Source organism: Euprymna scolopes, chromosome 19 (assembly GCF_053919585.1).
Source record: "Euprymna scolopes isolate OS-2025 chromosome 19, ASM5391958v1, whole genome shotgun sequence".
NCBI lineage: Eukaryota > Metazoa > Mollusca > Cephalopoda > Sepiida > Sepiolidae > Euprymna > Euprymna scolopes.
Window position 1 is genome coordinate 110,188,711 of NC_136500.1, and position 27,563 is coordinate 110,216,273.

At 32.4% G+C, this 27,563-nt stretch overlaps 1 protein-coding gene across 2 annotated transcripts in view; it reads right to left on the reverse strand.

The window, feature by feature from the left end:
• LOC145239872 (uncharacterized) overlaps nucleotides 1-27,563 on the reverse strand; it is a 160,102-nt gene that overhangs the window by 10,829 nt on the left and 121,710 nt on the right. For both annotated transcript variants that reach the window (XM_080103457.1, XM_080103458.1), the window contains exon 3: nucleotides 526-746. In XM_080103457.1, coding sequence (XP_079959583.1) covers nucleotides 526-746 — 221 coding nt within the window. The remainder of the gene's footprint in view (nucleotides 1-525; nucleotides 747-27,563) is intronic.

The window sequence follows — 27,563 nt, forward strand, 5'->3', positions numbered from 1 at the left end:
AATTGTTTCAGATTTTGGCAAGTCAAATGAATGAAAAGATTGATGACTAAACATAAAATGAACTACTTTAGAAATTTCGACATTTAAAGATGAATTATAAGAGTCTTGGATGAATGTTCTGCAGTGAATTGTGTAATGGGCAATATTGATTTGCAGAATGTCTCAAAATATAGGTAAGTTTTTTCTTATAAAAAGTGTTTTTAATGCAAGAGGTTTCAATTGCAACAGCATAGAAAAATTCCAAAGACAGCAATGTGTAAATTTGATGCCCACTTCACTAAAATTTGAAACTATCATCAGACACATAGATTAGCAAACAACCTTATCCCAAAACACTGCTCTTTATATAGTGTATACTACGGTTATTGGCGATAGTGGGGATGCCCGAAGATACACCTGCTAAAAAATCTAATGCATTTGTGATAATAGAGTTCACCGCATCTGCTTGATTAGCTGTGAGTGAATACTAGTCTAAAATTTAAAAAAAAAAAAAAAAAAAAAAAACTGAAACAAAAAAGAACTAACCTTCTTTCTTCAAAGCGCCTATTTTCAAATCGTCTTTCAACAAAACGTTGGTCATCAAATCGTCGTTCGTCAAACTGTTTTTTTTGCAATTTAGGAGCTGTGGGCTGTGGAGGAGAGTCATCAGGAATTAATACAGTCTCAGATGAAATAGTGGCAGTGGCTATCTTCTTACGCCGACTATTTTCTGGCTTCCCCGAGTAAGCCTGATTTGATGGTCCAGCCTTAAAACAAAAAAAGAAAACAGAACTTATAATTTTGTATTAAAAAGAAATCAAAATTTCAAAAGACTTTCTACATGTTTCTATAAGAGTTTAATAGACTTGAGCCCTTGACTTACTTCGGGGTTTCCAACAGACTCTTAATTTAAACAAACAGCTAATAGCTACTCACATAAAATGCTATTAAGATTAACAATGAAACTAATCATTAGACAGATAATAGACTAACTTCGAAACATTACTTTTCATCAAGCAGCCAATATCATCCGGATATTTCTATTTGTTTAGTAATTGTATTTCTAGAATGAGATTCAGTATATAATAAAAAAAAAAAAAAAGCATTTTTAGCCATACAGCATCTCAAACTATTACAGCTAGCATTTATAGCCATCATTTTCAATTCTTTTGATCCACCTTCCATTTAGCGATTCACTAGACTTAATATTCTGAGAACTGCTATTGATAATAAAAACGTAATATCCTAAAGCGTTGCATAGCTATTATTATTTCTGCATCGCTTATGCTTTTTTTGTTTTTTTACTAACCTGGGTGCCTGTAGGTGTGTATTGAAAAAAAAAAAAACCTTTTCTCCCTGTACAAATCACAATTATTTAATAGAGGAAACAATTTTCTATACAAAACAATTTTTTTTTTTTTTACTACACATGGATCTATTTCCCATTGTTAAACAATTGTCACAAATGGGCAAAATGAGCGGTCAATCCAAAATTTTATTTTACCTCTCCCTTCACTTAAAAATTCAGTAATCAATTTTAATGAGATTTTCAGTATTTATTAATTACTGATTATAGAATATAATGAATCCATTATTTTATTAGAAATTTTAGTCAAAAGTTATTTTGTATAAGCAAAACATTTTTACTAAAGTGATATCTCTAGATAGAAGAAGTAACTTTTTTTGTTGGATTCATTTTAAATTTGTACCATTACTCACAACCCCATTTCAGTTGGTCGGTTGTTTTTGTTTTACGGCATATCAACCCTTTTCAGGTTATTAAAATACCGAATCCAAAGATTTAAGAAAATTTTTTAAATAGAATATATTTGTTGTTTTCAAATCAGTTTCTATTTAACCCATAGTTGGGACCCTAACAGGTACTACCACTCCGGGCCAGTGTGGACCTGGGAGCAATGGTAATTAAAGGGTGGCTCCACACTCCCCAAAGCCCGCAAGCTGGGGCCTTACTACTGGTTATAGTTTAAGGTCATATCCAGGACCACCTGTTTCAGTAAATCAGTGTAAAGATTAAACTACTTAGAACAAGGTTTTTCTGCACAATGCGTTTCTATTAAGTGTCTCTAAACAAAACAATCGATGATGCAAAATATGAAAATTGGATAATTATCAATCTGAAAAAAATAGCATGAGACAAAATAAGGTAAACCAACTTAATTTATATATTGCGGACTATTATCCTCATCTTTCTTGATTGTTTCTTCATGTTTCAGCCAACTATTCCTCTGGCCTTCGTTAGGTGGTAACCGCGATGGGATAGGAATTCCGAATCTTCTAACTGCATTCTCAGCAATTACTGCCAATCATAGTAGACGTCTCACCACGTTTTAGCCAAGTAAGCATCTGGCCGGCTTTGGGTAGGCTTGAAATCACTATCTTCAGACAATTCTCACCTAGAACTGTAGAGATTCAACGTCTGTCCACTGCGCTATGGGCCAAAATGTGGTGAGACGACTACAACTATGGATGGCAGTAACTGCTGAGAATGCAGTTAGGAGATTCTGAGTTCCTATCCCGTCATGGTTAGCACCTGATGAAGGCCAGAGGAATAGTTGGCTGAAACGTCATGAAGGAACAACAAAGAAAGATGAGGAGAATAGTCTACAATATATAAATTAATAAAATACTCATCTCAATAATTCCAATTAAATATGTAAACTAATTTTCATTTTGCCTATTTTTTTCATATTTTGAATAAAATTAATTGGTCTTAATTGTATTTCTTGTCCTGAAATAACATTCTAATTTACTTTTTAAAGTTTTTAGAATCAAATTTTAATTTGATGTTTCATTTGTTGGTGACTATATCGTTTCCTATGCATCAAGAATATTTTTATGAGATTCAAGTTTTATTACAAAGAAATTAATGTGTGTGTGTGTGTATATATATATATATATATATATATATAAATAAAATGGGTTAAGAAATTCCAACGAAAGAAAGATGTATATTTAAATAAGAGGGTAGTCACCAACAATATGTATTTTTTAACATTATTTTATTATTCCGTGTCTTGGTTTTTCATTGAGAATTCTGTTTGGATCATTGAAATCGTAGTTCATTTAAAGTGTTTCCAAGGGGTTGAGGCGTGTAAGTGTCTATTATTCATTGGCATGTTCAATTTTTATTACTCTTTTATTGGACTTGTTGAGGCCAGGCCGCTGATGGCTGTAGTCACTCTTTCTGCTTGTGTTTTTTTTTCCTTTAGGGTAGGGTGTGTGCGTGTGTGTGTTCTTTTATTGGTTTGACAACGTGTGTACTGTTTTATAGTATTATGAGGTTATTTGCTTCCCTAGGAAGGTGACTGTGATCCAAGGTCGTTACTAATGTGTATGTGTGCGGAGGGGGGGGCAGCTCTTCTGAAATAAGGGTAGGGGTGCTTTCATTCTATTTTGATATTTATTTTTTGGATTTTAGTATTATGATTTTTCGTTTCAGTCTCTTCGGGTATTCCTTATATTATGTTTGTTTAGATAGAGGGGTGTATTTAAGAATATATATAGGGGAGTTTTTAATGTTTCTATTTATTTATCTCCCCATGTCAGTACGGCCAGACCCAGGATCGGTTCCTAGTGTGGGGAAGATTTTGTTCCCCAGAGGGGGGGGCAATTGGAGGGGGTATAGGTATGAGAGGGGGGTGATAGAAGGGATGATAGTTGTCTCAGTCATGAGGGGGTTCTCCTCCACTGACTGAAGAGGGAGCGAGGTGTTGGAACAAATATTATACTATGGTTCTAGGTGTTTTCTAATTGTTCAGTGTGTTGTATTAGAGATAGGGGTGTTATGTTTGTGTGTGGTTGTATGCGCGCACGTGTGTGTGTGTTTTAATGTGTCGGTTCTGATTTATGTGTGGGTGTGTATATATGGATGCACATGCGAGTGTGCCTTGCATTTCATGTTTTTGTGTGTTGATATTAGGCTCTGTTCAGTTCAGGAGTGAATCTGGTGAAGAAGTTTTTTTCCTGTGTAAGTAAATAATACAGAAAGGTAAAATTTTCACAACAAATAGTTTGTAATAATGTTATGCTTTCTGACGTTAAGTCCAACAAAGCATGTGCACGCGTTCTTTTGCTAATGACATTACGTACTTACGTGTCATGCTGAAATTAGTATAAATTCTAAAAATTATGAAAAATGGTTCAGTAGAAAAATAATTAGGCTTTAGTTATGGCATTTCTTTGTTTACAAAGCCATTCAGTGAAATTTATATCAGACAAATTTTTAGCTACAGATAACCAAAACCGTATCATTTTTTTAAATGCAAGTATAAAGAAGTTTTATTTAAATAATCTGAACTTTTATAACAACATTATAACTTATTTTTCAATGAGATTTTGTTAAATATGAGATTTTTTCATGCATATTATACTAGTGTGGAGACGCCCGGCATTGCCCGGTCGTAAAACATGCTTAAAGATGATATTATAATTTGTCCAGATTTCATATATTATTATAGAGTCGGGATTTCAAAAGTAAAAAAAAAGTATTTGGGTGTCTTCTTTATTTGTGGCTTAAAATATGCTTAAAATAATCAGCCGAAACTGAGCAAAATGTATTGTGATAAGAGTGAAGATTGTAAAAAAAAAAAAAAAAAAAAAAAAAACTGCACATATCAGATTTAAGGTTGAAAATCCAAATTTTGAATGTTTTATTTTTCATCTTTTGAAGTGTGAAATTCGTTGAATGTTATCTTTCAGATTACAAAAAAAAAAAAAAAAAAAATTTAATTTTTACGAAAAAAAAAAATCTTTTAAATCTTTGAAAAATAAATTAAATTTTCTTTTAGTGAGCTCAATATTGCTAATACACCATTAAATAGGAAATGCTTTAAAAAAATCGATACCAAAAAAATAAAAAGAAAGAAAAGAAATCGATAAATAACTACGCATTTTGCTAAAAATGCAACAATTTTCTTTTTGACAATTTCTTGTTTATTCTACCTACTGTGGCCCAACTGTGACAGAAGATGCAGGGTTTATTTTTAACCCATATGCCTAGCATTCCCAGTTGCATAACTTCGGGGGTTATGTAGGCAACAAATATATATATCGCTTATGAAAAAAAAAATTTAAACGCTTCACTTAATCGTCAAATTAAACATTAAAAATACATGGCTAAATATAGTTTTAATCCTCTTATCAAGGCCTCCATAGTTAATTTTAAACTATTAAATTTTTTTTTTTTTTTTTTTGTTTCTTTCACGATGCAAATCTACAGTGATATAGAAAGTTGGAATTATTTGAAATTCAGGTACTTATATTTTTTCATATTCTTATAGCAAATCAGCCTAAATCTTATTTAAACAACAAAAAAACATTATTTGGTTCAAAAAGCTTTTAAAAAATATTTTAACGTTTTAGCAAGAGACAAAAATGATGAATGGTGTGGTTTTGGAAAATTTTAAATTCTATTAAAAATAGAAAGTTTTATATTATTCTGTTTTTCATATGATGAAATTCAGTCTTTTGTCTTCCTGGGGGGGGGGGGAAGAATGTTTTTCTTTCACTTTTTGGCTGTGCCTAGTATACCCCCCCCACACACACACCTTTCAACGGGTCTAACTTTAGCATTTTATACAAATAATATTTCTGTTTACTGTTTAGTTTACATTAACTTGGTTAAGATACATTATTTTAAATAATTATAGTTATAATTTTGACACTAAATAGAACATTACCAATAGGATATTTATATTCGGGGTAGACAAGTAAATTTTTTTTTAATTTGTTACTAAAGGCAAGAATTAAAAAAAAAAAGGTAAATGTTACTTTTAATTTGTGTTTTTAAGGGTTTTCAGGGCCGCTGAAAATTAATCTGTCATTTAAATCCGTTGTAAATATATCATTCTGTTTTTAAGACCTGTTTCTAGGGAATATTGTCTTATGCATAATCGTCATTTTGTGGCTGTTGCACATGCGTCCCCTCCTCACCAAAAAACAGAGGCGGAAAAATGCAATGCCGTCAATATTTCCTCCACCACGTGAACGCATGATTACAAAACTAAAAAAAATTTTTTTTTTAAACTGCACGTGGATACATATTTTCAATAAGGGTGACTATGCAAAAATTAACAAATAACGGTAATCTTTAAAATTACCACTATAAAAGGTTTTCGAGGGTGCTGAAAACGAAAATAACATTCAAAATTCCAGGAAACAAGTAGTTTCCAAGATATGAAGAAATTAGTTTGAAAAAGTAGAGGATCACTTTTCTTAAATTTAACGTAAATGAGAACCCACTTTCTGTGTGTGTGTGTGGGGGGGGGTAAACCGTAAAATGAGTACTTGTGTGTTCTGGTAGACCAACACAAAACCTACCCTAAGAAACTTGTTTTCAGAAGGCTTTTGGATGTGCTGAAAACGAATATCGCATTTACATTTTCCGCAAAAAAAGTAGTTTTCCAGATATTAAGCAATGTAATTCTTTGTTATAAGTGATTGTATGCGCAGGCGCGCATATTTTTCTACTAGGCTTTTTGAGGGTGGAAACAGGCTGCAGCTTTACATTATTTTTTTTTTTTTTTTTTTTTGTATTCATGCGCTCACCGCGGTGGTAGTGGGAGAAATATTGACAACATGACAGTTTTCCGTCTCCGTTTTTTTTTGGTGGGAAAGGGGCGCATGCGCAACAGTTACAAAATGACTTATTCGTAAGAAAATATTCTGTAGAAACAGATCTTAACAGTAAATTTGCGACGGGTCTAAATGCCAGATTCGTTTTCAGCAGCCTCGAAAACCCCTAAAATCACAAACTAGAATGATTGGCATTGTGTTACAGTTAAACATTAAAAAAAAAATCCAGAAAAGAAAAAAATGTTCGGGTTTGCTTTACTATACAGATTCGAAAAAGTTGTCAAAAAAACAAAATATAGCAAATAAATGTTATCAAAGTTAAGATAAGTTACTTTTCTACCTAACTGGATACGTTTTTAATGTTTTTGCTTAATGTAAAATGTTTATTCGGTTAAAAAATCATGCAGTATTTATCGATATATTTGAAAAAGACAAGTGGCGGCGAGGTCTGTTGAATACGTTAAGTTTGGGAAAAGGAGTTCAAACTAAAAAATTATACAAAATCATTGTTAGAAATCCACTCAATATGTCAGCCTACATCATGGAAAAATGGGATGTTTCTCGGTACTCCTTGGGCGCTGAGTTACATGGCGTCCAAGGAGTATCTATTTCTCCTGTATACAAGATAAAAATAAAATCTTTAGATTGGAATAATCACCGGTCACGTGAGAATTTCGCAAGTTCTCGCAAAATACGTAGTCAAGTTAGAACGTTATAATTTAAAACTAATCACAGACGATACAATTGTTTTTTTTTGGCTGAGGTACATGAGTAAGGCCCCCATAACAAAATTCACATCGGCTCCGATGTTGTACGCAGCACGTTCCAGGGAGCGTTCATTAATCCGAAAAGAAAGAAAAGAATTTTGGCTTGAACTTTGTGGGAATTCCTGACTCTTGTCTCCCAATTTATCGTCTGCTAAAATTTTAATCACGTGATTACGGTGTAGCGTCAATAAAATAAACCATTCATTCAAGTACCGCTTGTTATGGATTTACCTGAATACAATATTAAAAATCACTTTATTGGTACTTATGCACTTATGTTACCAGGCTGGTGAGTGCATTGCAACTATTCTGTACTTTCACCTAACAAATTCATAAACAAAAAAGATATTGCAAAACTTGAATTTATATATAAGATGGGGGAAGGGGTTATAGTGTCAGATGTCGCCATTAAAAATAAGCGATAAAAATCTGAATAATTAGACTCACTATCTTTCGAAGTTTATAACTACTTTAAATATGTAATTTAAACCCTAGTTAGTTTGTTTTGTTTTTTTTTACAATAAAAGGAGCAAAGACCAAATTTTAAAATAAAAGGTTTAATAGAAAAATATGCAATATTTTCTTTTTTTTTAATCTGTTTTCTTTAAAAAAGATTTAGAGAAATTCAAATTTTAACTTACTCCAATTATAATATATAAATTCCAAAAAATCATTTATAAAAAATACTAATCAATTGGTGCTTCCATTCTTCATTTATAAAAATCTGTCCATATTTACATTTTATATTCCACATACTTTTTAAATAAAAGAATTTTTTAAGCAACCATTCGAAAAGACCGATTTTCAAATTTAATAACATGTGGACACAGAGCAGAGTTGCCTCCCTTTCTTCCAGTTGACAAATACAGAGGCTGAAAAGCGCCATAATTAATCAATTCAAAAACGTAAAAACACAGACCAAATATATTTCTCCGGTAGTACCTATATAAAGAAACAAACATTTGAAGTGCTGATATCTGTCTTATCTCCTATTTGAATTTCTGACATGTGGTTACTGTCAATAATCAAATTAGTCAAGTATGGGTCACCGTATTTGAAAACTGATCACATTTCACTCATCAAATTTGACTTAAAAAAAAAAAAAAAAAAAAAAAAAAGGGACAAATTTTCCATTTTTCTGTTTACTTCTTAAAGAAATTGAGTTTTTGATTTAAAATATTTTATTTCTTTATGCAATGAATTTTTTTTTTCAAAAATCTACAAACAAAAATAAAAATAAAAAACTAAACATTGAATGAAATAGAAAAAATTAATGTAGGTGTCCAATTTTTCTTTTTACAGGACTATATTCTCAAAATGTGAGGTGTAAAAAAAAAAAAATCAACGTGTTTTTTAAAAAAGTTTTAAACTTGACTTTACAGGTAAATTTGCACATAACTAATCTTTTGTTTTTAAGTAGATTATTTTATTTATTGATCTTTTTATCTTCAATTTGTGATATATAAACCTTAGGTGAGAAAATTAATTTACTTTTTTAATAGACATTTCAAAATGGTGGGAGGTGGGGGGGAAGACTTAAAAAAAAAAAAACAAAAAAAAAAAAAACGTTTGTCTCGAATATTATATTCGGTTTATTGGAAAGAGCATAAAATTTCACATTAAACCTGAAAATATCTTAAAAATTGAACCAATAGAAAAATTTTGATAGATTTTGAAATTGAAACAAACTCGTAACATTCAATTTATTTCATTACGTAGAAAAAAAAATGGCTGCATGAACGCATGCATGCACCTTGTAAACACTTTTTTTTTTTAAATAAATATTTCCATTATTTATTTATTATTTTTTTTTTTACATAGTAGTCACCACTTACCAAGGCCCGGAAGCCACTCGGAGATAAGGGTTATTGCGTGTATAATAATCAATGGCATAGTATCGTAGTAATAGTTATTATTTGAGATTTGATAGTGTCTTAAGGGGGCGGTTCATCAGGAATTTGTTTATGTTGGACTTGAAGACATCCAAGTTGTATATATATTATTTTAATTGGAATTCATTATTGAGAGGAGTTATTTATATTAATTTATTGCAGACTATTATTCTCATCTTTATTAGTTGTTTCACAACGTTTCGGCCAACTATTCCTCTGGCCTTCGTCAGGTGGTAACCGCGACGGATAGGAACTTCGAATCTCCTAAGTGCATTCTCAGCAATCACTGCCATCCGTAGTTGTCATCTCACCATGTTTTGGCCAAGTAAGCCTCTGGCCGGCTTTGGGTAGGATTGAAACCGCTATCTTCAGACAATGCTCATCTGGAACCATAGAGATTCAACGTCTATCAACTGCGCCACGGGCCCCAAAGGCCAGAGGAATAGTTGGCCGAAACATCATGAAACAACAACTAATAAAGATGAGACTAATAGTCCGCAATAAATAAATTAATATCCAAGTTGTAGTCAGGTGGGAAACAGGCAAACAGAAGAGAGTTCACAGGCGTGCACTTCTAAGAAAGAAGCTTTGTTCATGAAATCTACGTTTTGGTTTTGGCACAGCTAAAGAGTGGGGAAAATTTTTGACAGTGGTTTCAGCTAGAGGGGTGTTTTTCATGAAAGATTGGCAAGGGGGGGGAACCAGAGATTGGAGCTCAGACGAGCACTTGCCATGGAAGTAATAATAAAACAAAGACAGGCTCGCAACGTCTTCTGTGGGAGAGAGGTTGCAGGGGAAAAAAGGGGATCCCCCACTAGGCCACGAAGTCTGGAGAAAAAAAAAAAAAACGTATCTTCATGACAAGATGGCTTCTACGCATGCGTCGACACACGCAAAAGACGTACTTGAATTTGTTTAAATACTATAAAAGCCAACCTACTTTCGCCCATGCGTCTATAGCGCGATGGGTTGTGACAGCGTCATTATCTTAATATTTCAGGTTGAATCCCAGTTATCATATTTTTTTTTCTTGATTTATTTATACCATTTTTTTTTTTTTCTGCTGTTTTTTTTGTTTTGGTTTTTGTTTATCTGTTTTAAAGTTTTACGTCCGTTCGCTGTTTTTTTTTTGTTTTGTTTTTTCCGATTGTTTAAAGTTTAAACAGTGTTATTTCGCTTATTCTTTAACCCCCCCCCCTACATACACACCTCCAAACACCCGGGAAACAGTATTTTTTTCGATATTTTTTTTAAAAAGTTTTACGTTATTTTGCTAGTCTTCTATATATATATAAAAGCGAAAATGTGTGTGTTTGTATGTCCCGCAAAAACTTTCGACAGATTTTCACGAGTTCCATATCATTTTGAAGCTCGACATCTTTGGCGTCAAATATTGAAAAATTAGCCAAAAACATTAATTCCTTCACCCTTAACTGGACCCTTTTCTACAAGGATGGGTAGTGAAAAAAATTGTTCCTTCATTTTCTCTCCTCCTGCTACTACAACAATGATGTCATGTTTGACCTAGAAAACACTGACAGTTTAAACTAACTGCAAGTGTTTTTAAAGGTTTAATTTTGTCCGTTCTCGGTTGTATGTCTCTTTGGGGCAGGGGTAATGTGTCAGACTTTTTTTTTTCCGCCTTAGCCTCGATGCTTCGGGTTCGAACCTATCTTTCTACCTAAACTTTGTTTTCCTCTTTTACATCTCCAAACACCCGGGGGAACTTTTTTTTTTTTTTTTTTTTTACTTAGCTTATTCTTTAGTTTACTCGCCCTACACACACACACCTCGAAACACGCGGTCATCAGTTGTTATCTTAAGATTGCAGGTTAAAACAGGGTTATTTATGCCATTTTTTTCCTGCTTTTCGTTATTTATTCTTATTTTTTTTTGTTCGCTGCTTTGCATTGATTTTTTCTATTTTTTTTAGCATAGTGTTTTTTTTTTTTGTAATATTTAAACAGCCAGCCACCCACCTACACACACACACAGCCAAACACCAGGGCAACGCCGGGTATTCCCACTAGTATATATATAAATTAAAGTTTTACGATATTCTTTTTTTGTTTATGAATTTGTTAGGTGAAAATGCAGAATAGTTACAAAAACATCCACCAGCCTGGTAACATAAGTACCAATAAAGTGATTTTTAATAGCGTATTCAGTTAAATCCATAACAAGCAGCACTTGAATGGTTTGTTTTATTGACGTTACACCGTAATCACGCGAATAAATTTTAGCAGACGAAAAATTGGGAGTCAGGAGTTCCATTCTTTTTTTTTTTATGCCGGAGATTATAGTTATAAGGTAATTATTAATAACAGGAAAATTGGTGCAAGTCTAGATTAACACTAATGTAATTAAGTGACAAAAAAAATTGTCTGTTTCGATATCGCAAAGCGGAAAAATATCCTTGAAGCCGAAAAATGTTTTTTTGGGGCCATGTTTTGGCCCTTTTGACTCCGTTTGGCGTTTTTTTCCTAAATGGGAAACAAGATGGCCGCCAGTAAAACAATAGTGATTACGTTGGATACCGAATGACTTCAAATATGGATAACTACTTATTTGCGCAAAAAAATGAGTGCGATATTCGTTCTCAATATACCTATATCAGTCGACAAATTAAAGGTGAATGCCAAGGGGTCGGTAAACTAAAAAAAATACACTGATTCGCGCTATTTTTTAAATTGTACTTCCAAGTTTTAATTAAAGTTTTGTTTTTTTATTCAATTGTAAGGTTAAATGATAGAATAGGTACAAAACACCCTCCCCTCATGTTAAGACTGGCTTTTTAAATAACATTATTTCCGCATGGATCAATAAATGCACTAGTAACAAAATACCGAAAATTGATTGTAAAGAATTTTTCTGTAAATAATTATTGAAAAATATTGCAAAGTATTCACATGGCTGGTTCTTTGGGATAATAGGGGAGTCTCAAACCCCCTTTCCAAAAAAGGCAAACGGAAAAAGCTTTTGTGTTTTTACTATTTTAAAACGCCTTTTTTTTTTTTTTTTTTTTTTTTGAAGTTTAAAATGAAGTAGTGCCTAGGTGTTAACTTAGAACAAGGGCGCATGGCGGAAATTCTTTAGGGTTTAAATGTATTGTAATTCGTTTATTGGGGTCCTAAAACGTTTTTCAGCCGCCATATTACTTCCTATTTACTTGCCTCCCCACGAGGGCAGAGTTAGACAAGATCGATTTTTAATATGGATAAGCATTTATTACTAAAAAACGAAACAGTGAAATATTGTTGGTAAATGTTACCTTACGCCACAACAGAACACCGGCCACTCTAATTTGATTTTTTAGGGGTATTCGAGGTCGCTGACAACGACTGATAATCAAACCCGCCACAAATTTACCGTTTGCATGTTATGAAACCCTAGATCTTAGGACTTTTGTGCCATTTCACCATCTTCGGTAGTGTTTTTCTTACATGATACGTTCGCGTGCGAACGGGCGTAGTGGGGTATCTTATATCGCATAGGAATCTTTAAGCAGTTATTCAAAGTTAAAAAAAAAAAAAAAAAAAAAAAAAGTGGTTTATTTATTTATTTTTTTATCTTACGTAGTTTTAGTGCTTTTTAATTGATCTAAAAAAGTTTTCACAAGTGATTTACCAAAACATAAGACATATTTATGTTTTTCGTTCTTTTTTTGGGGAGGAGGAGGAGGTCCATTAACAGGTGTTCCTGCAGTTTGACCGTGTTTCCGTAAGTAATGTGCCGACATTTACCATTTCACAAACTTCTGTTTACATTGGGGAGGTAGTGCTGGGGCGCGGCTAAAAACAGTTAATTAAACTGCAGAAGCACCTGTTAATGGAATACACCCCCCCCCATAAAGAACGAAAAATAATGTTTGGTGGTTATGTTTTGGCAAACCGCCCGTGAAAACTTTATTTTTTGATAAATTAAAAAAAAAAAAAAAAAAATTTTTTTTTTTTTTTTTTTTAAACTTTCTTATTTGAAAGGTTCCTACGCAATGTGAATCGACACTCCACCCGTTCGCACGCGAACGTATTATGTAAGAAAAACACTACTACCGAAGGCGCTTTTTAGGGAATTTGACACCCCTAACACGAAACTGCGAATAAAATATTAAGAAACTCGTAATTTCTCTTTTAAAAGTGGGTTGTTCATTTTCTTTACGGATTATACTCCAAAAATAAACTATTAAAGTTGTATCAAAAGTAATAGAAATATTCTTTTGGGTTTGTATTACTGTACACAGATTCGAAAAAGTTGTCAAAAAACAAATATATAACAAATAAATATTATCAAAGGCAAGATAAATTACTTTTCTACCAAACTGGTAGGTGTATCAGAATTTTGAGGGAATTTTTGACACCCCTAACAGAAAACTGCGAATAAAATATAAAAAAAACTCGTAATTTCTCTTTCTAAAGTGGGTTATTTATTTTCTTTATAGTTCTTTACTTCCAAAATAAACTATTTAAGTTGTTTAAAAAATAATAGAAATATTATTTTTCATTTTTTAAAAAACAGTGTTTACAAAGTGGGTGCGTGCGTGCGTTCGTTCAGGCAGCCATTTTTTTTACGTAACGAAATCAATTGATTTTTACGAGCTGAATATTTTTCAATTTTTAAACTTTAAAAATCTATCAAAATTTTTCAATTGGTTCAATTTTTACGGTTTTTTCAGGGTGAATGTGAAATTTTATGCTCTTTCCAATAAACTGAATATAATATTTTAGACAAACGTTTTATAACCCTCCTCCATTTTCAAATGTCTATGAGAATTTTAATAATTGATTTTTGTGCGCAAGTTTTATATATCACAAATTGAAGATAAAACATCAATAAATAAAATAATCAAATTTAAAAAAAAAAAATAAAAAACAGTTATGTGCAAATTTACCTGTAAAGTCCAAAGTGTAAATCCTTTCTTCTTTTTTTTCTCGATAACCACGTTTTTTTTTTTGTTTTTTTTAAGTGGAAGCTTATTTTTTGTTTAGAATTTTCCAGTCAATATTTTTCGGTCAATGTATATTTTTATATTTAATTCCTGGTTTCCTTTTTTTCGATATAAAAAAAAGGAAAAAACGATACCGGATAATGCAGATTTATAGTATAATAAAAAAAATTCAGGTATTTCTTTGAGATATTAAAAAAAAAAATATTACATTTACTGTGCTCGTTAATCTGTAATCCGTGTAAATCCAAAAATAAAAGATAACAGTTTTCACGTATGGTAGCATAAAAACGCCAACAGTAAAAAAAAAAAAAAAAAAAAAAAGGACGATAAGTTAACTTATCGTCCTTTTAAAGGGAGATAACTGTTATCTCCCTTTGGTAACACTGTCGCTAACCCACGTCCACGTTCTGTGTTAAGAATTTCAGTCTCTGGTTTCTTTTTGCAATTATTACAAATTTTATATATATATATATATATTGGTATTTTCATTTATTATATATTGACTCCTGTCACGACTAAGCAACTGTTTAGTGTCTCGTTTTATTTATATAGTTTTTGCATACCTCAGACTTATTTACTTGTCTTTAAAGTTATATTAAAAACAAAACGTGTTTTAGTTTGTTATTACAGTAAATGTTTGTTTAATCATATAGGGTAAATATGAATAATTACTCCACCCTCGAAAATTCCTTTACAATTACGGCCAAATTGTGTTCATTGCCCACCCCCAATGTGGCCATAAAGTGGGTGCCCATTTGACGTTACATTATTATAGAAAAGTGGGGGTTGTATTACTGTACACAGATTCGAAAAAGTTGTCAAAAAACAAATATATAACAAATAAATGTTATCAAAGGCAAGATAAGTTACTTTTCTACTAAACTGGATATATTTTTTGTGTTTTTATTCAATGTAACATGTTTATTCAGCTCGAAAAACATAGTGTTTACCGATGTATTGGAACATTAAAGATGGCGTCTTATTCTCTCTTTAACACGGTAAGTGTGGGAAAAGATGTTATAAATAAAAAAAAAAACCCGGATAAAATACTGTTAAAAACTCGCTCAATATATGTTACCGTGACATAGGTTGACATATATTCGGCGGGGTTTTAATAGTATTTTGTATAGTTTTTTATTTATAACATCTTTTTCCATACTTACGGTGTTAAAGAGGGTGTGAGACGCCATCTTGAATTTTCGAATACATCGGTAAACACTGTTTTTCGAGCTGAATAAATATGTTACATTGAATAAAAACACAAAAAATATATCCAGTTCGGCAGAAAAGTAACTTATCTTGCCTTTGATAACATTTATTTGTTATATATTTGTTTTTTGACAACTTTTTCGAATCGATGTGTACAGTAATACAAACCCGATTTTTTTAAATAACAGGTTTCCAATAATAAAAAAAATATATTCATATAAAAGAATATAAGACTATTGAGATAATAAAAATTGTAAATCCACAATCAACCTTTAAAAAATTCGTTTTGATTTTATTATTTAAATTGATAGAGGGTGGTCCTAGTCCTTATGTTTGGCGCTTTTTTTCAAAAATGTACGGAGGCTGGTAAAGAACATTATTTTTAAATACATGTCAACAGAAGACGTCAAAATTAATTTTATTAACTCTAGTCTGTGTAGTTCGTTAATAAAAATTTATTTGTTTTACAAAAAGTTTTATATATATATATATATATATATATTTGCTATAGATAAAAAAGAAAAAAGGTTACAATTGAACGCGAACGCTTATCCATAGAAATTAACAAACACGAAATGATGACGTCACTACTAAAATGTGTACTACTGACGTTTTACACATCGCCGTGAAGGTACATATACATATCTAGTACTATTAGTGTCTATTCGATAAGAATCCACTGAACAAATTGGGAAAAAAAAAAAAAAAAAATACGTGCGACGTGCACGTGCGCTCGATAAATAAATAAAAGGTATAGTTTAGATTGTCATGTAACACGGCTATAGTTTAGATGGTCATGTAACACGGCTATCTCTCCGTGCATGTACCCGGATACAAATTTGTCATGTTTTATTTAAAACGGAAAAACGAATTTCCACAGTGTCGTTACGCCCTCTGTAGACAAACTAAACAAGGGGGTGATAAGTCATGATGGCTTCATTTTCTTTTTTAAAAGGACAGTATTCTATAATTTCTTTTTTTATAGACCGTGATAAATGATCTATTTGAGCGAAATTTTATCTATTTTTACAAGTTATTAAAAATATAAATAAAAACCTCTAAATATTACACAAGGAAATTGGAAATCAACATGTTTTTAAAGCCGCAATAATTTTATATTGTTTCAATGACATTTTCTAAAAATATTGCACTTCGGAATAAGAACGAAAAATGAAAGTTCGGAAATCGAATTTCCATTACAAAAGTTATCTACTTAATAGTCGTGTCGAAATTAGTAACGTTACTGCATTTTTACATTAAAACGTGTATTTTTACGATTCATTCATGCGTCATTATTTGGAAGACAGGAATGTAACAAAATAGACTAATTACCTCCTCTGTTCATTGTTTATTTAAATATAACTTGCAATTCCTTCGAAAAATATTTTCATTAATAATTAATTTTCTACTTCATTTTTCGCAAGTTTTGGATATTTTCCTAATTTCGACATGACAATTAACTAGATACCATTGGATTTAATTGAAACTCAATATTTCGATTTTCGTTCTTATCCCGAAGCGCCAATCAACGAAATTAATCGATCGATCGAAGAAGCGATCAACGAAATTTATCAGAAGCAATAAAATTTCACCAAGTTAGTTCTAAAAAGACTCGAATGCCATATCGTTAAAATAAAAAGCATACATTACAATTAAATTAAAAAGTATACAGTAAATTAATTGATATTCAAGTTTACTATGAAGTAAAAAATTTTTTTTAAAAAAATGCAGATTTAAATGAAAACATGCCAGGCACAAAAGTATTAAAAGTATTTGTATTTCAAGAAGAAAAAAAAATCCTTATTGGTTTGATTATCTCAATTCTATATCTTATGGCCGTCAGACATGAAAAGGAGAAAGCTCAGGTTTAATAAATTTTTTTTTTCTTTCTTCTTTTAAAGATTCGTTGTGCAAGAAAACGAATCCACTTACCTTTAAACTCTGAGCTATACACCTTGAATGAAGTTCAGACTTTTCATGAAGAAGCAGTTTACTCTTTCTATGACAGGAACCGAGGTCGACATTTCCCTGGACCCAAGGGTTTTTCAGAGACGACCTTGTGCTAGAAAACCAATATTTCTGGCAGAGAGCACAACTAGCCAGTGGATTCTGATTTGGCCGAAGCTGGACTAAAAGCCACGGATACTTTCTCTGTATTTGGTTCAGAGAACTTAACGTTCTTTTTCTGTACCCGACCATACGGTTGGTTCGAACAGGGGAAACATTTCTAGGAACTACGACACGGGAGGAGATAGATCCATTATTATCATCATCGGATTGTTGTTGGTCATTTTCGTTAAGGACAGTGATGACCAATGCTTTCTTTTGATGAATAATAGGAGGGGGTTTCCCCGAACGTTGGTTATTTTGAGTAGTGGTGATGATAGTACTATTAAGAGAAGTATTTCCGTTGTCCATTTCATTTGATTAGTAGCGAGTCACTTGCTTTTTTTTTTTTCTTCTTTAAAAGCAAAAAAGAAAATGGGTAGAATAGCGGAGAACCTCCCCACACACCTAACGAAGAGAGAGAGAGACCGCAACCTTTTCTCCGGTTATTAAGAACTACTAACATTTGCGGCGCAGACACTATATATTGATAAAAAAGACTTTATATTTTGAGGCTGGTAGTTTTTATTTTCAAACAATCTAGTTTAATAAAAAGGCACCTAAAATTAAATACAACTACAAAAAGACCAAACGTCTTTTATGTTTGGTTTTGTAGTATATGTACTCAAATATAAAGAAATCGTTCGCACTGTATTTTTTCTGTTCTTGTGATACAAATGGCAACCACGAGAAATCTGATTGTTTTGTACATGACGATATCCCTTTCCGGCCCGACTTACCCGACTGGGTTCATGTTGTTGTCGTTTGTCAAGCACACTAAGTTGAGGATGAGAAACCGATGTTGCAATTGTTAAAGTCGAACAACCGTCCAAGAAATTATCACAAGTTAGCGAACGAGAATCATTGGTAGAAGTGGTGATTATTTCACGAATGGTTGTTGATGGAGAGAGATTAGCAATTAAATTCTTCCTGCGTGGCGAACAGTGAATTACTGGAGGGATTTTGCCTCGAATAGCACAAGGAAGACTAGAGTCATTTTGAGGTAAATTCCGCTCACAAAAATCTTCAACGTCGGGAATGCAATTTCGAATTTGATTAACGATCGATTTGATAACAATTTCCCGAAACCCGTGTTTAGTCTGTAAATGTTTGGGAAGGTTTCGAAATTTACTGATGGTAACCGGGCAGAACTTGACCGGGCAGTCAACCCTATCTTCTGAACATGGCCCTTTGAATTTACGAACAAAAACCATTACCAAAATAGTTTTTTTTATCTATTTTTCTCGAATGTAGAAGAAGCAAAAATGAAGAGAAATCGATTACTCTAGATGGACGTTTAGAGAAAGGCAAGAAAAAATAATTTAAAATTCAAGGAGAAAGAATGAAAGTTGCGTTTTAAGATGGCGTCGAACGTTATTTGGTTAATGTCTGCCTTTCTCTCCCCCTCTCCGCCACATACACTTGGGAAAGACAAACATGGTGTCTACAAAAGCGTCTACTGCTACTACATTTCTTTCTGGATGAGTCTTTTTTTCTCTTTCTCCAGCAGCAGCAGCAGCAGCAAGAGGTTTATACCAATAGCGGGAAGGAAGAAAAGAAAAAAGGCAATGGAAATATTGTCAGGAATTAGATAGGAACGTTAAAAGTTTTCGTCAAACTAGAAAAAAAATAATAATTTTCGGGGAAATTTTTTTACTACCATCAACAAATAAATAATTGATCAAATTAAAAACGAACTCTTCTCCACCTAGCCAACAGTGAATTTAATTGAAAAGCTACCAATAAGGACAATTTTTTTTTTTTTTACGAAATAAAAGGGGGGGGGGGCAACTTTCGAATATACTAATAAATCCAGTGGAACAAGAATCATACAAAATGACCAACCTGTATATTATCTTTGTGATCATACCATTTTTGCATGTTGAATTTTAATCTATTCTGAGATTGTTTGGGTAAATCCGGTGTGTACATACGCAAGGTGGATAAACAAGTTGTTCTCAGACAGTGATTCGTGTAGGGCTGGGAGCACCCAGCCTCTCTGGAGATTTCTCTCATTCGGGTACCGAGGGTGTTCTTTCCAACGGGCATATTGTCATACCAAATAACCTCATCTCCACGGAGACATTGCTTTGCTCGTTGCCAAAACGCATCACACATGGGGTTCAAAAGTTTCATGTACTTTTTGAAGGAGGTAAGTGGACACCATTTACTGCCAGGAATTTCGTACATACGCATCTCCCCATCACCTACTTCAGACACATCTTCGGTACGAAGGGTCACATATTCTAAGCCCTGAGGTGACACTTCCACGCGAAAATCCGCCTTGGAAATCTCTCGCAGGTTATCACGACCCCGATTACATGAATGAAGCATTAAGTCAATAAAAACTTTGTTTTGTAAGCCACGAGGTGTGTTCGTATCCAGCGCTGATGAGGCGATCACTTTTTGCATATCTGCATCCGTAATAGGATTCTTTCTTTTGATAGCATCTTTTCCCATCGCCTTTAACTTTACCAAAATAATGCTAAAAATTTCATTAGCTTCTTTAAATTGTTCGTCCGTGATTATATCCAAACGAGACACTTTTTTGAAGTGTCGTTGCAATCCATAACGGAGAGTAATCATGGATTTCCTCGCGTACAACTTGCCGCTAACCTGTCTCACTTCGGTGTAAAACTTACGAAGGAAGATACATAACTCCGGTGCAGGTTTCCTCTCCAAAATAGAAAGTGAAGTATGTTGTGATCGGCAATAGTCTTTCAATATTTTGACAGCACTTTTAATAATATTCTGTGTGCGCAAAGACTCTTCTAGATCAATTAGTTCTACCACTATGCCGTCGTTTGTGTTAGATAATTGCGGTGACCCAGACTCTGGTTGTGGTTGGTGGACTTCATTTTTGTCAGATGAGCTATTCGACGCCATATTTAAAACTATTACAAATAATGCAATGAACAACCGGTTTTTCAAGTAAACAATTACATAAAAAGCAGTTCGGTGAAAGTAACGTTTTTGAACGAAGATCAGAATTTGGGACACTGAAAACGCACACAACTGAAATACGAGTGTGTGTATTTAAAAAAAAAAAAAACAAGGCAAAAATCTGGTAACGTATAAAAATGTGTCAAACCGGTAAAAAAAAATAGTACACAGCAAAAAATCCCAATCTGCCGGTTGGTGGTAGTAATAGAAAATAGCGTAAGCTACTATTTATTCACAGGAAAATGATGCTGTTTTGTAAAAAAAAAAATAAAACAGCTTCGATAATCTTATATATATATACGTATATGAGATTTGTCTGGCTATACGTAGACGGCCATTTTATCGGTGGCATGTACTTATTCCCATGGGGAACAGTGGACTATTGACCGATGTTGGGAACGTCACGTGATGCGTTAACAGCCAATGAGAAAGACGGATAGTCCGTTGGCTATTAAAACAGTTAAAACGAGAGGAGGAGGAATTTTAGGAGGAGTAAAATAACAGTACAATATTTTGTGAGATAGGAAAATAGCTTCTTTGTCTTGTTCACTACTGCTAGAACCCCCCCCCCCCAAAAAAAAAACAACTGAATAATTGCACGACTATTGCGAAAATAAATAATAGCGATGGGGAAATTTTTTTAAACAAAACTGAAGTTCTAAAGATAAAAACAAAATATTTTATAAGTAAATAGCTTGTATTATCGCCTAATTTAAAATATACTGAAAAAGTAAAAAAATACATTTAATTCAGATTTTTTAAGCAAGTAATCGGTTACTTATCTCCCTGGAAATAGAAAAAGAAAATATTAACATATGTATATAAAAAGATCTGATAACCTGATAATTTCCTAATAGCGGAATAGGATCTGGATAATTTGGTGTAGGTCCATTTCGGCCAACAAAATGCAGGCTACAAATATAAGTCCATGGTTTGATGTTATTCACAGTGAAATTGACTCGGCCACAAGCCATTACCCAACGTATACATCGAGCTAGGTTGCTGCGGGGTTTTGGGAAAGGGACCCACCAAACACCTTTCATTTCGGCCCTGTTGGGATATCGACTATCATTTTTGCATGTGCCATAACTACAATGACGGTTAGCGACCATTATTTTCCTATGGATCGATAAGTATTACAGACACTGAACGAAATAATGGAAGTTAAAATTAAAGTGCTTATGGAACTATGCTGAGGCTGACAGCGATAAATTCCACTAAGTCAAGAGTATGTGCCCTCTTGGTCCTATCGTTAAAGAAAAACTAATTGCAGGACAAAGAATTACTAAAAAAACAAAAAAAAAAACAAATGTATATTAAATAAGTACTAAGATTTGATGTTTCTTACAATTAAGAAAAAGTGGTTTATGTTAAACTTAAACAAAATATGTTAACGTAAACATTAGCTTTTTTGTACTTATATTCTAGATTTACCAACAAAAATGGAGAAACGTATCTAATGGAAATGATCGTTCATAAAATTAGGTTATTTGAAAAACAATCTTCAGTTGAAAGGTAAACGCTAGAAATCTCCATACGAGAATAGATGGTAGGAGTTTTATAGCAGGAGCAGCGCGCGCACTATCCTTTTGCCAACAGAAAACATGGCAGCTGTAAGAACCGCTTTCTTTTACTAAAAGCTGAAAAAACGCTATTCGAAAATAAGTGACAGAAACGTAAACACCTGCATTTAATCACGATTAATGAAAAAAAAAAAAAAAAATCCGTGACATAAATAATACTCTATTTCAGTTTTAAACGAGTTTTCAACTAAAATTATTAAAAATAAGCAATTTGTAAAATACGTTTATATTTTCATCAACATGCAATGTTAATTCCTATTTCAGTCACCTAAATTGAGAAACTACACGCAAACCATTCTTATCGAGTGAAACAAAGCATAAACACCTTGAAATAAGTAAAAAAAAAAAAAAAACATTCTGGTACGTAGAAGAGTGACTTATTTGTTATATACTTTAAAGCCACCTTTTCGTTTTGTTGTTTATAGTGTATCTTGCTGAGAGACAGGAAATCTCAATTTTCATAAGTTTGAGAATGTTTAAAGATTATTTTATGAAGAAAATTCAGTTTCTTCTATAAATAGGCAGTCTCAATTGGGAAAAAAATAATTACACCTGCCTAGGATTTCTCTCTCCTAATTACGAATAGAACAAATAGTAACAAATTTGGATACTTCTACAGAAATTTAAACCGAAGTATGCGTGTGTAACTGTAAACTAACACCAAGTATTGGGTTTAGTTTGGATCAAATTCTGTAGAAGCACTCAAATTTGCAACACGTTATGACGGATCAATTTCATAATAAAATTAATGGGTGTATGGGTGGTTGGTAAGGTGACCGTGATGATCGACGATGTAAACATAATACGATAAAAAATTGTGTATACGCGATAAAATCGTTTTAAGCTTTTTAAATACTTGGTATTTTTTACATTTTAGGTCCAACTCCAAAATTTTCTTTAAAAATGTTACCTTTTTGACTTTCGAAATAAACACCCCCGACCTCTACATGTTAAGAACGGCTTTCGGAATAAACACCATGGATTAAGAATATTTTTTTCGGAATAAACACCTCAAGAACGGCTTTCGGAATAAACACCTCATGGATGCCCAAAAATTTAACTATAATATTCGTTCAGCATATCCACCTCCAAATACTAATATATATAAATAAATAAGGAGGGGGGCAATCGCAGAAAATGGATTTATCGCACGCGCGTATAAACATGGCGGCCACTGAATTACAGTGCATAATACGGGTCTTTAGATCTCGAAAATTATTTGTCTCTGCAAAATTTAAATAAGACTTCTTATTCCGCATAGTTGAAAACCAATGTCTATTTTAAAGAAAATTGTGGAAGTGGACCTAATGTAAAAATTTACTAAATATTTTAAAATCTTTAGTATGACGCAATGACGCATGTAATAGAAGAAAAACGCTTGAAATATGTACAATTCTGCAAAAAACGTGATTTTCACAAAATGGAGTCTTAGAGAATGTCACCATGTGTTTTTCTGAATCACCGAAAACTGCAATGTCTTCCCTGATTACTATGTATTAATACATAGATTTAAACTTTAAAACGTTCTTAGTGTCGCAATAAATATGAATAAGCGCTTATTAGAATTCTGAAGAACTTGTTTTCATCGGTGATCGTTAAGATCACCTAGTTAGTACTGGTTTGCTTTGCCACGAGATGAGGGATTTTGTTTACAAAGTCAAACCGTATCTATCTCTAGAATCTAAATAAATAAATAAAAAGGTGAATAAAGTAATAAAATGATGAAATGAAGAAAGAAAAAAAATCACTAAATGTGCAAGTCAATATGGAAATTTTTAGTGAGAGATATAGCGATTGCGTCGTATAAGTTCTATTTTGATACGAAATCAGAATTTTAATGTTCTTGTCGGTGCAATGAACTTTAAATTTTAGAGAAAAGGTAATGAACTAAAATACGAAACAGTTTATTTTAATCGGAAATTTTCAAGCATTTATGCAAGGTTAAAATTAGAAACTTCTATTTCAATCACGTAAATTTAATGTTACATATGAGTAAAAATTGAGTGCTAGTGCACTTACTGATCCGCGCTATTTTTTTAATCGTATTTCCAAGTTTAATTAAAGTTTTATGTTTTTTTATTCAATTGTAAAGTTAAAGTATAGAATATACTAATATAATAACGTTATTATTTCAGTACGGATCAATAAGTGCAGTGCACTAGTACCAAAAAGTGTTTATACTCAACGATACTCGTTTAAAATAATTCATGTCCGTAATACTTAATACTAATGGTTATATAGACCCTATCTTCAGCAAAAGAAAAATGATAACCAATTCATAACACTGCTCTTTAACTAGAAAATTAAAAACTTATCTCTCTCTCTCTCTCAGCTTGTTTTTAAAGATAGCTACTATATTTCCAGTCTTGTTTCTATTTTGGCGTTTCAGGTGTACGAAGGAAATTACCAGAACCATTTTTTGGAACAGAGTTGTTTGAGAGTGTTAAAAACCTATTTTCATTTAAATGTGACTGAAATGAAAATTAATATGCTGTTCTAGTTCCAATCATTTATTCACAATAAATGAAATTATCCAAAAGCGCAAATGTAAAAATGAACTTACTTGCGATACAAGCATTTGATTATTAATATGACTATTTTCACTTTCAATTATCATAGGAGTGTGACCTCCATAAAGAATTCGATTTTTACGCTTTCGATAATCAGTTTTAGGAAAAATAGTCTGTGATGGAGTCCATGGAAATATGGAAGGGGCTGGGTTTTGTGGTGAAGGTTCCCCATCAACAAAATGTCTTGAACAAACACGATGGTGTTTTTTGGGGCCGTCCCAATCGTCACCACGCCGAATTGATTCCGTCCAAATTTGACGCATTCGCGGATATTTTTTTGTCGGGAACGGAAAGAAACGTACACCGAGCATGAAGGGATAAACTACAACGCTCTTACGGGAGTCTGAATGGCAGTCAAGCACGACACACCACCATTTGGCCTTCTTGCGTACAGGTTCCATCCTCAGAAGGAATGGTTCACAACTGAATATTAAAACGGTGACAGAGCAATGATTGTAAAAAAAAAAAACACAAACACACACACAAGAGAGAAAAGATATGAGGGGAATGCTTATGACTCCTTCACTTGTTTGTTGGTCACGTGATCTACAATCAAGGGAGGTAATTGCACAAGCAAACAAGTAATTTTCATTAAGCAAAACTTGGTTGGCCAGTCATAAGACAATGAAAAGGGCGATTATCTACCTACGTCGAATTCTTACCATTTTATTAAGATATATCCCTATTTCTTTAACAGCAGCACAGTTCTAGATAAAGCAATTCTAAAAGAAAAAAAAGTTCTGTAGAAGTACTGTACTGTATATACTGTAAAAATGTTTCAAAGTTTGAATTTACTAAAATTTGGCAAAGAGAATCATTTTGTTGAATTGAAATAAAATGTAAATTTAACAATAAAACAAAGTTCTGAAAATAAATAGAATTTATACAATCAACTAACTGACATTTGCTGTGATGGTTAGAGGCTGGAAGTTATAAAAGTTATTTTTCCATACCGTATTTGATCGTTTTTTTGTTCCCTTTCTTCGATTTGGATTTAAGTTGAAGATTGTTGGGATAGCATCCAACTTGAGTCTTAACTTGACTTTAATGCCCCAACTCACCAACATATCCGGATCTTTTACATAACTATTTTTCTCAAAATGATCTGAACAGAGACTCGAGTATTTAGAAGGGACAAAGTCGACTCGGTTTACACGAGACAGCCATTCGGCGTGTAACTCCGGTCGAGTTGCTCGGTCAGGAAATCGAAAGAAGCTCCTTCCGCTCCCTGTCTGATTACTACAACCGTAAGCCACACAATGAACCATTAGAAAGTAATAAAATAACGAAAGACACTAAAAGTCTACAATGTCCAAGTAAAAATAATTTAAAACGGATATTTCATTAAGAATTATCACTTACGACTTGGCAAATCTATAAACATGGCCGACTTTGTGTTGCACTAAAATGATGTCATCGATATCAACTTATCCGGAAATGTACGGAAATACACGAAGAAAAATTACTTTATAACACGCATTCTGAAAATCTGATAAAATTTTACCCACGAATATATATCAGAGAAATAGATGGAAGGGAAGGCTTCCAATTTTTTTTTTTTCTTCATTTATTAGCTAAATACACTGGGATTAAAAAAAAAAAAAAAAAATAGAGCATAGCATATATTATGCAAAAATTGGGTATGTGCTATTTAATGGTGCAACTGATAGGGCCCATGTTTTTAAAAGTTTGCTAATAATTTTTTTTTTATAGGTTTCTAATTAACTAAGATTGGGTTTCAAAGTTAATCTCAACAAAAGAAAGAAAGAAAAAAATTATGGGAAATGTTTTTACGGCAGCTACAAAAACTGAAATTTTGCTAAATTTGAAAATAAAATTATAAAATCCCTTGAAAGATAAATATTAGTTTCCTAGACGTATTTCAAAGATTTACAAAAAAAAAAAAAAGCGAGTTTAGTAACAAAACTCGGCTTTCACTCGATTATAAAAAAGGCACCGCGACCGCGCATAATTTCTATGGAAGCCAAAAATGTCAAAAATTAGATTTATAGCATACCTTAATTTCTGAAGATTCTAAAAATATTAATTTAGGTATTCTATTTTGTTGTAATAAAAAGTGCTTATTTAAAACATTTACTTTTTTATGGAATGTCTAACGTAGTAAATTAAGTAAACCCTTTTTAAAAATAAAAGTAAATTTGCATTTTAAATTTTAAAACAAATTCAAATCACCGATTACAATGACAATTTATTAATTGAAAAAATAAGCTAAAATATTTATTAATAATTAAACAAAACACGGTGGATGGGATGCACATCCAGTCTTTTCACACTTATTAAATTTCAAATTAACTATCAAATTAACAGTTAATAGAAACAATCTCAATTTTTAAATTATTTTTTATTAGTGATCCTGGATAAATTTTCTCATATATATATATATATATATATATATATATATATATATATATATTATACACACACTTTCACTCACGTTTAAACTAACGGCTTAAAAGGTTTTCAAATCTGAAAACATTCAAACTTGAGGCAGACAAGTAATTTTCTGGATATTGACTTTTCTCCCAATGTATTACTTTATGAAATTCAGTGGCGATTTCTGAACATGGGAGGGGGTGTTTTGTAACACGCATGCGCATTAATAACACTAAAAAAACATAGCCGTCAGCGAAAACAAGAGATTACACTGGATAATGAAGGTCTAAATAACTAGAAAAATACATGGCTGACCCAAATTTAAGTAATATTCGTTTTCAGCATACTCGAAAACGTAACACAATTTAACGGTGAATGTACAAAGTTAAACCGTACCTATCTATCTATATGTAAATAAAAGTGGTAACTCATGCAGAGTGATCCGTGCTGAAATAATAACGTTATTTAAAAAGCCATTCTTAACATGGGGAGGGTGTTTTGTACCTATTCTGTACGTTAACCTTACAATTGAACAAAAGAGCATATAAAACTAATTAAACGTGGAAATACGATTTTAAAAA